The sequence below is a fragment of the Nicotiana tomentosiformis genome, chromosome 1 (genome assembly GCF_000390325.3).
Source record: "Nicotiana tomentosiformis chromosome 1, ASM39032v3, whole genome shotgun sequence".
NCBI classification, from domain to species: domain Eukaryota; kingdom Viridiplantae; phylum Streptophyta; class Magnoliopsida; order Solanales; family Solanaceae; genus Nicotiana; species Nicotiana tomentosiformis.
In genome coordinates this window covers 129535977-129546591 of record NC_090812.1, presented here as the reverse complement: position 1 = coordinate 129546591, position 10615 = coordinate 129535977, and the positions used below count along the sequence as shown (strand labels likewise).

At 38.5% G+C, this 10615-nt stretch overlaps 2 protein-coding genes across 2 annotated transcripts; one reads left to right on the top strand and one right to left on the bottom strand.

The window, feature by feature from the left end:
* Positions 1-4928: 4928 nt before the first annotated feature.
* On the bottom strand, positions 4929-5414 carry LOC138909519 (uncharacterized). The gene has a single exon (XM_070200724.1). It carries the CDS (start codon positions 5412-5414, stop codon positions 4929-4931), a length of 486 nt encoding a protein of 161 aa, XP_070056825.1.
* Positions 5415-7826: 2412 nt separating this feature from the next.
* Positions 7827-8648, top strand: LOC138909511 (uncharacterized). Its single transcript, XM_070200715.1, has 2 exons — positions 7827-8168; positions 8289-8648. The coding sequence occupies exons 1-2, from the start codon at positions 7827-7829 to the stop codon at positions 8646-8648; spliced, it is 702 nt and encodes a 233-aa protein (XP_070056816.1).
* The last annotated feature ends 1967 nt before the right edge of the window (positions 8649-10615 follow it).

Below are 10615 nucleotides of genomic sequence, written 5' to 3'. Positions count from 1 at the left end.
TCTAACTTGGTCCAAAATGGTCCGAAGCCACCCTAAAACTCACCCGAGCCCCACGAGACGCCGCTCAATCATACTAACCAGAACATGTACTATCTACGAACGTTTCCAATGGCTCCAAACATAAAAAACAACAACAAAATCAAGAATCGAATATCAAATCATTCTTTTAACTTTCAAACGTTCCAACTTTGTCAAATACGTACAAATCATACTTAGACATTCTGGATTATAACCAAACTTTTTGCAGAAGTTCATATCAACCATTAGGACTTATCCAAGGTCTCAAAACCAAAATAGGAGTCCGATAATACCGAAATCAACTTCCAGTCAAACCTATGAGCTCTCAAATGACCTAGAACTCAAAATGAACTATGGGATCGTTACAAAATAATATATATATATATATATAAATGATATATATATATAAATGATATGCACGAATATAAGATGTAAAAATGATTGAATAGGCATAATGGATTCACTTAAACAAAACAAAGCTTCCACTTTTTAGCTCAAACTCATCAACTGGTATCACAATCAAATTGGGAAACCTGTCGATCTCAAAACCTGCGTGTACGCTACCCAGAGAGAAACATGGGAGGGCACTCTAGAGGGATGAGTCCATATCCACAAGCAAAATAGGTATGTGACTGGTGCACCAAACAGGAACATGAAGTAATCATGCTCAAAATTGATACCTGAACATGTGAAGACATGCCCAAAACTGGTAGCACAGCAGGAACATGTGAAGGCATACCCATAACAATTTGCGCAAGTCATAATACATCAAATGAACTTACTCGCGGTTTTGAATCACGAAACTAAATGCTAGAACTCAAAATGACTAGCCGGGTCATTACATTATACATGTTTATTCATGCATTAAAAATTATGGTATTGCCAATACCATGGTTTGCAATATATAAGAATAGTACTGAATAAGATGTATAACTACTGCAAGTATTAGTTATACATAAGTTGAAAAATACTACCATACAAGGAATTAGTAATACCAAAACTAATATATATATTATTTTCCTAATACATCCTACCAAGCATCCCCTTACTAAGTACTTTTATGCTCATGGCTTCGATATTCGTCATTGTTTCTGATCACAGAGATAGGAGTTCCTCGTGACGAACTAATAGGTTAGGATCTTTATTCTCTAGCTATAATTTTGGTGAACCCCACTACAAAATTCAGTGGTGGCCAGAGATGTCATGTCATTTTTTGGTTAGTGGGGTTGTATCCGGTGCATTCATTTCATTATGATATTTGTAGGTATCTAAATTTTATCGGATTTAAATTCATAAAATTATTTGGATTATATTTTAAATTCAAAATATATTAGTCTAAATAATTATTATGGGCAATTATAATTGGATTAATTATATTAGTCCAATATATATAGATTAAATAATTAAATCTGGATCTGTTAGGCTAGCTCACTTAATTGGGCTACAAATAATGAGCCCATTTCATTAGACCCAAGATATCATCTTCTTAGAGGCCCAGTTTGGTGCCATACATGAAATGACATGGCATTCCAAGTCAAACGGAAGAGCCAATATGATCACGCCACATGTCAAAATGACAAGGCATGCCAAGTAACATTAAAAGACCAATAAAATCATGCCACGTGTGCAAGTGACATGTTCTGGCCAATCAAATGCGGCCTTGTTACACTTCAATTTGATTGGTCAGAAAGAGTTTGTTCTTATCATAAGTCTTCCCTCCCACAACTATAAATAGGGGTCTTCATAACCCGAAAAAGGACACCAAAAGTTATAATAAGAAGCAAGAGAGAGCTCATGGATCAAACGCTGTAAATTTCTCTACAAGTTTCAAGCTTCAAGTAATCAAGTTCAAGTTCAAGCTCAAGAACAAAAAATAAATCAAGTTTCAAGGAGTACAAGTTCAAATTAAAATTCGTGCTAGTTGAATTCAAGATCATCGTTTGTGACAACAAATATAGATTCAAGATCAAGCTCAAAGGCCCTTGAATTTATTTACCATTGAAAAGAAGAATCAGAGAATTCATAGAGATTGTACACTCATATTACTTGAAATCTAATACTACGATTGTTGCAATATTTTTCTGTCTCGATTATTTTTCTTGACGCAAATTTATTGTCTACAAATTCTGGCACGCCTAGTGGGACAATCTCTACCTCTCATCTCAACTTTTCAATCAACAAAGTTCAAGAACATCGGAATGGCTTCAAAGAAAATCAACTCCAGATCAACTTCCACCAAGGCTACTAATTCCAGGTTCTATGCAGATGTGGAAAACATCCCGATGTTACCTTTGGAAGCTTTGGACCAGTTACGAGGAGCAAAGTAAGATCATTAGGACAACAAGCACCCCAAGTGTCGTCCGTATCAAACTTTATTTTCGGATCTTCATTCTCAAAAGGAGCAAGATCTTCTAAAAATACACCTGAAGGAGGAAGCGATATTGCTGAAAAGATCAAGAAAACTCTAGCTCTTCTTGACCTCTCCAGATCCAAGAACTCTGCTGCGAAGGAAGATGATGATATTTCAAGTGATAGATCCTCCCCACTTACACCGCATGGCGTGAGCCAATCAAGGATCAATATTTTTGACAATCCATGCTACTCTCCATCATCCACAACAATTATGCAAGTTGTGGTGACAAACGCTTCATCTGTGGAGGAGCAATTGGCAAACTTGACGGAAGCAATCACTAGCTTGATCAAGTGCATGCAAAATCAAGATGCTAGAATTGACAAGCTAACAGATAGGGTAGGGATCTTGATGGAAGAAGAATCCACCCATGCACCTGGCAAGCTCCCATAAGTTCCAGAGTGATTGTCCTCCAAGACAAGTAGTATCCGCTAAAGCTATCCCTGTCTCATCTGAAGGGATGATTCCAATCGATCAACTAAAGGAGTTTGTTGAAGGGACTATCAAAAATAAATATAAAGTTACTTTCAAGTCCTACCTTACCTACACAAAGTCGTACACTTCAAGGATCGATATGTTGAAGATGCCTGTTGGCTATCAACCTCCAAAATTTCAACAATTTGATGGCAAAGGCAATCTAAAGCAACATGTGGCGCACTTCGTTGAGACGTGCAACAATGCTGGGACTTATGGAGATTACCTCGTCAAGTAGTTTGTTCACTCACTAAAAGTAAATGCTTTGATTGGTACACAGACCTCGAAGTTGGATCTATTGATAGCTGGGATCAACTAGAGCAAGAGTTCCTCAATCGCTTTTATAGCACGAGGCGTACTGTGAGTATGATAGAACTTAGAAATACTCGCCCACGAAAGGGTGAACCAGTTATCGACTTTATCAATCGTTGGAGGAATCAAACCTCAACTGCAAAGACAGGCTTAGTGAAGCTTCTGGCATAGAGATGTGCATCCAAGTCATGCATTGGGGACTCCTCTACATCTTGCAAGGTATCAAGCCTAGCACATTTGAAGAACTTGCAACTCGTGCCCATAGCATGGAATTGAGCATGGCCTTCGCTGGAAATGAAAGGCTGCCTATCTGTGAACCTTGCAAAGGGAACGACAAGCAAGAAGTCAGGAAATGGAGCAAGTTCATACCCAAATCTGGAAAGAAAGAAGCTTTGAATGTCAACACATCACCTGTGAAGTTTACAACAAAGGTGAGCAAGAAGCAGAGTTTGAAATTCACTTCTTTTCAAGATAAGCCAAGTGGAAAGTTGACTCGAAAAGAAATGCAAGAGAAGGATTACCCATTTCTGGATTCTGATGTGCCTGCAATTTTTGAAGAGCTTCTCGAGTTAAAGCTCGTTGAGCTTCCAGAGATGAAGCGACCAAATAAAGCAGGGAAAACTGATGACCCAAATTACTGCAAATATTATCGACTTGTGAGTCATCCTCTTTAGAAGTGCTTTGTCTTTAAGGACAAAGTTATGGACTTGGCTCGTGAAAAGAAGATCGTGCTTGAAGATTAGAAGGCAAGTGCAAACCAAGTCTCTATAACCTTTGGCTCATTCAGCATAAATGAGTTATGCAGTTTAAAAGAAATCGAAGATGAAGAATTACTGGAGAATAACAAAGTCTAATTAGATCACCATGATGATGATGGTTGGACGTTGATGACTCATTGTAGGCGCCACAAAATAAGACCACAAAAAGAATCAATAGAACAACCAACAAGGAAAATGATGGCGAAAAGACCAAGGAGACGAAATCCAGTTAAGCATTTGAAGTAAGCAAAAGTGGAGGTGCACCACCCTCAAAAGCCACGACATCCAATGACCTTGGATGATTTCTTACCAAGTTGGCTCCGTACAAGATTTTCCATGAGGATATTAATGCCTCTTGTTTCCATGCTGACAAAGGGGAAGAAAAGAGTGATGACCTACCATTGGCACCATCTTCAAAAAATCTCATCGAGTCCATTCCTCAAGAAGTTAATGCTTGTGAGGAAAAAGCGGCTGATTCATCTTCTACAGTGATATAATTGTTGATCACCCTCCTTATGGAGATGCACACTGGTAACGGTTTCTTGTATCCCAAACCTTCACGTAGTTGTTTCGTAGCAGCTTTTGATGGGAGCTTCCCTAACTTTGATAGCTCATTGGGATTGTATCCAGCCTTTTCAAATAGACTGTTGGCATTAGGATCAATATCTTCATCTATTCGCTTTGTAGGGACTGCCACATTCTTCAAATGATTTTGGGCCACAAACCCTGCAAGTGGCATTAAGGACAGCTTTACTGCCTCATGCATTTGACCAGAAGAGTTAACCCCTTTAGCATATTAGTTAGGATATTAGATGATTCACCTTTATCTTTATTCCTTTTAGGGTCATATTGGAGCGCAAGAGTAACTTTCTTGCCATAAGACACAATATCCCCTCTAAAAGATTTATTCGAGTTAGGTTGTACCTCCTCAGTAATAGCTTTGGCTTTACTAGCAGTCACTTAAGCTCTTTTAGTCGTGGGTCATTCTTGCTTTTCATGACATCATTAGCTTTTAGCTCCTTCACAATACGGTTCTTCAAGTAGAACTTTGCATCAGCGAAGTGTGACCCAGCGTCGGTGAATGGATCGTCATCAGAAACTATCTTCTTCTCAACTTCTCCCTCATAGTACTTCAAATATTGATGGTAGGTAGATGGAACCACTTTATTCTCATGTATCCAAGGCCTTCCAAGCAAAACGTTGTATGAAGTCTTTACATCGATCACATGCAACCATGCATTTGATTGCATATCTTCAATGGTGATCCCCAACCTGATCGCGCCTATGGCTCTTTGCCCCCCTTGGTTGTATCTTTGAATCATCACACGACTTTCCAAGAGTTTGTTTATGGGAATACCAAGTTCTTTCCCAATGCAAATTGGTAAGAGGTTCACTGAGGATCCTCCATTAACCAAGATTCGATTTACTCTTTCATCGCGCATATAGCCAACCAGGTATAATTGGCAGTTATGAGGAGTGTCACCTAGTAGAAGACCGTCAACATGCCTTCTGTCTTTGATCGACTTGGAAACTCAACTGTGAAGACTTTCATATTTGAAAGATTGGGTCTATTAAAGAAGGGGAACAAGTTCCAGAGAAATTATCAAAGCATAAGATCACCCGCTTCGCCTAGAATCCAGAAGATCTCTAAGGATTTTCAAAGTTTGGTTCCTTCTAGAATGAGGCAACAAACAACTTGTGGTTTTATGTAAAGAAGTACTGAAGGTCAATCCATATACTATGGTCTACACTAAGGAAGGTGAAAAAGACGAAGAAAGTGTGGGTTCTTCGTATCATGTTACTACACAAGGCGAGAATGGTAAGAAATTGGAGGATGTTTCACCGTGTTATCACATATCCTTCAACGATGGGGACCCTTAAGAAGATGAAGATGCAAAAGATGATCCATCTGAACTTGAAGAACTGGTGAAGACAACAGTTGATGCCTTAAAAGAAGTTAACCTTGGTACTGATGAAGAGCCAAGACCTACCTACCTAAGTGCTTTACTAGAAGTTGATGAATAAAGAACTTATGTTGAGTTACTCAAGAAGTTCAGGGATGTCTTTTCTTGGAGTTACAAAGAGATGTCTGGCTTGGACCCGAAAGTAGCAGTCTATTACCTCGCAGTCAAGAATGGCGCTCATCCTGTTAAGCAAGCTCAAAGGCGCTTTAGGCCGGACTTGGTTCCCCTAATTGAAATCAAAGTTAACAAACTCATTAAAGCTGGCTTTATTCGTGAAGTTAAATACTCAACATGGGTTTCAAGTATTGTCCCTGTAAGGAAGAAGAATAGCCAAATTCGAGTGTGTGTCGACTTTAGGGGATCTCAACAATGCATTCCCTAAGTATGAATTTTCGCTTCCTATTCCAGAGCTTATGCTTGACGCTATCACTGGCTACGAGGAAATATCATTCATGGATGGTTCTTCGGGCTATAACCAAATTTTCATGGCGCCAAAAGATGAAGAGCTTACTGCATTCCGTACCCCAAAGGGTATTTATTGCTACAAGGTAATGCCTTTTGTCTTGAAGAACGCCGGTGCTACTTAACAAAGAGCTATTCAGAATATATTTGATAACCTTCTCCACAAGAATGTCGAATGCTATGTTAACGACTTGGTGGTAAAATTAAGAAAGAAGAGCGACCACTTGAAAGACTTGAGAATGGTGTTTGAGTTGCTCCGGAGGTACCAACTTAGAATGAATCCATTGAAATTCCCCTTTGGAGTTATATCTGGAAAGTTCTTTGGTTTTATTATCCGGCATCGAGGGATCGAAATTGATCAAGCCAAAGTAGATGCAATTTTGAAAATGCCTGAGCCTCGGGATATTCATCTAGCATACCTTAGGAGATTCATCTCAAACCTAGTTGGGAGGTGCCAACCATTCAGCCGCCTCATGAATAAAGGCGTTTCTTTCAAGTGGGACCAAGATTGTAGCAATGCCTTTGAAAGTATTAAAATTTACTTGATGAAGCCTCCAGTTTTGGCAGCCCCTATACCTGGAAAGCCATTGATACTATACATTTTGGCACAAGAAAGGTCTGTTGGAGCACTGTTATCTCAAGAAAATAGTGAGGGGAAATAAAACTCCCTTTACTACTTGAGCAGGATGATGACACAAAATGAGCTGAATATATTCGCGAATCAAAAAGTTATGTTTGGCCCTAGTCTTCTCAATTCAAAAGTTGAAGCACTACTTTCAAGATCATGTCATTCGCCTTGTTCCTAGGGAAAATCCCATCAAGTTTTTAATATCAAAACCAGTCCTTAGCAATAGACTAGCAAGATGGTACCTCTAATTTCAACAATTCGAGATTGTATACATTCCTCGAAAGGCTGTAAAAGGACAAGCATTGGCAGACTTCTTGGCAGATCACCTGATACCTGATGATTGAGAACTAACTGATGAATTACATGATGAAGACGCAATGGTTGTTGAAGTACAACCTCCATGGAAGATGTACTTTGATGGTGCTGCATATCGTGGAGGAGCTGGTACTGGCGTTGTATTTGTCACTTCTCAAGGGGAAGTTTTGCCCTACTCCTTCACTTTGATACAACTCTGTTCCAATAATGTTTCTGATATCAAGCATTAATACTTGGGCTTGAAATGGTTATCGATATGAAGCAGTTGCAATTACAAGTCTTTGGTGACTCCCAATTAGTTGTCAATCAGCTTTTAGGTAGTTACGAGGTCAATAAACCTGAACTATGCCATTATCATAATTATGCTAAGAAATTGATGGGATAGATTGGTGAAGTGATTATTCAACATGTACCTAGGAAAGAAAACAAGAAGGTTAATCAAGCGCAAGTTACTATCTACCTAAAATGGGTAGTACTGCCACCAAATGAGGGGGGAAAGTGAAGAAAATGAACTCGAGCATCTGGTCACGGCTTCTAAAGCTGAGAAGGAAGAATGGCGACAACCCATTATCGACTATTTAAGTTATGGTATACTTCTAGAAAATCCGAGGAGATGGACTGAAATCCGTCGCCGTGCACCTCATTTCTTTTACTACAAATATACTTTATACATAAGATCATTTGAAGGAGTACTCTTGCGGTGCTTAGGGGAAGATGAAGCAGTCCAAGCTTTGCGAGAAGTACATCCTGGGGTATTTGGGCCACACCAGTCTGGACCAAAGCTCCACTTCCATATAAAAAGGATGGGATATTATTGGCCAACGATGGTAAAAGAATGCTTGGACTACACTCGAAGATGCAAGGCTTGCCAATTCCATGAAAATTTTATTCATCAGCCTCCTGAAGTATTACATTCGACTGTTGCATCATGGCCATTTGACGCTTAGGGACTGGATGTTGTTGGACCATTGACAAAATACTCTGGTGGACACTTATACATCTTAGATGCAACTGACTACTTCTCAAAATGGGCTGAAGTTGTTGCTCTTAAGGTAGTAAATAATGAAAATGTTGCGAGTTTCAACCGAGTAAACATAATGTATTGCTTTGGCATTCCTCGTTACGTAATAACGGATAATGGAAATCCATTAGACAATAGGTTGATGAACAAGATTTGTGATCTCTTTAATTTCAAGCAACATAACTCTTCTATGAACAATGTTGTCTCCAATGGTCTAGCTGAGGCATTCAATAAGACTCTATGCAACTTGTTAAAGAAATTCGTCTCCAATTCCAAACGAGATTGACATGACCGTATGGAAGAAACTTTGTGGGTATATAGGACAACTCACCACACACCAACACAAGCGACCCCTTATTCACTTGTCTATGGAGTCGAAGTCGTTGTGCCACTCGAACGTCAAATATCTTCATTATAAATAGCTATTCAAGAAGGGATCACAGATGAAGAAAATGCATGACTTCGATTAGCAGAGTTGGAGGCTCTTGATCAGAAGAGGTTGGAAGCTCAACAGAGTCTTGAATGTTATCAAGCTCGATTGTCTCGCGCCTTCAATAAAATATTTCTCCCGAGATCCTTTCAAGTAGGAGATCAAGTCCTTGTCATACGAAGCTTACTCAAGTGGAGCCTATAAGCTGGCTGATGCAGATGGCTTGAGAATCGGTCCCATCAATGGCAAGTTTTTGAAGAAGTATTATCCTTGAAGTTTCTACGCTCCTAGATGCACGAGCCTAAACTGCATGTCATGAAGCTCTTCAAATTTGAGAAAAATCTTCAAGTTGCAAAGCTCCTCAAAATATGAGCTTAAATTGCAAATCGCTATGCTCCTTAACTAAAGAGCATAAACTGCATGTTACTACTAGCCAGCAAGAGTAAAAATTATGTACGGCCCAACAACAAAAAAGGAAGCCCGCTAGGTTGAAAACCTCTAAAGAGGCGACCTGGGCAAAAGTTAGGACATAAAAAAAAACTCACCCATTCTGAACTACGGTATGAATTGATCCTCTTCACCGAAGTACGTAGGCAGCTTAAAGTTTCATTCTAAGTTCAGTCGCATAAGTTCAAAAGATAGATATTGGCCCAATTGTTGTCCGAGTGAAGTATGAAGAAATTTAAAATCAAGGTGAAATGCCATTCTCTTGTTGAACTTTAGATCTCAAAGGGGGAAACCCTCTATTGTAAATTGGTATCTTCGATGGGACGATTTTAGGAGGATGTCAAGTATTTGCATTGATGTCTGGGGATTCTCTATGTCTTCATGTTTGCCAAAACTTCAAGTTTGTTGGTCTCCAAGTCCACTCTCTGCCCTAAAAAGGGAAAAGAAGAGAGGCATAAAAAACAAAAAGGAACACAAATATAAGAAGGAAGACTACCTGGGACAACGTTTCAAATTCAGTAAATCTTGAACCCAAGATATTTGTGAGAATGGAGCTCTTGAATTTCTAGTGATAGCAAGAAAAACGTCTTGTGATCCCGAGGCTTCCATACCAAGATATAAAAGTTTTTGTGCAGTCGCGTAAGTTTGAAATCATCAGCATGTCAGAATTTTACGTTGACTTCGAAATATTATTTGAAACTATTCTTAAGGTATTAAATCTTTCAATTTGTATATGGTTTATATTTTGAAGTTGGTTTCCATAAAAATCAAACCGTTCATGATTTCGATGTTCCTACACTAAGATACAAATATTTTGGTGAAGCTGCGCAAATCTGAAACTGTCAACACGTCAGAATGTAAAGTTAGTTTCAAAATAATATCAGGTGTGATTCAGAAAGTGTTTGATTCTGAATTTTGGATATGTCTTAAATCTTGAAGTTTATTTTTTGAAAAATTAAGAGGTTCATGATTTTGATGTTTCTACACTAAGATACAAATTTTTTGGTGAAGCTGCACAAATCTAAAACCATCAACATGTCGAAATATAAAGTTAGTTTCAATATAATATCTGGTATGATTCTGAAAGTGTTTGATTCCAAATTTTAGACATGTCTTAGATCTTGAAGTCCAATTTCCTAAAAATCAAGCAGTTCATGATTTCGATATTTCTACTCCAAGATACAAATAGTTTGGTGAAGTTGCGTAAATCTGAAACCATCAACATATCAGAATGTAAAGTTAGTTTCAAAATAACATCTGGTACGATTCTGAAAGTGTTTGATTTCGAATTTTGGATATATCTTAGATTTTGAAGTCTAGTTTCAAGAAATCAAACGGTTCATAATTTCGATATTTTTACGCCAAGATACGAATAT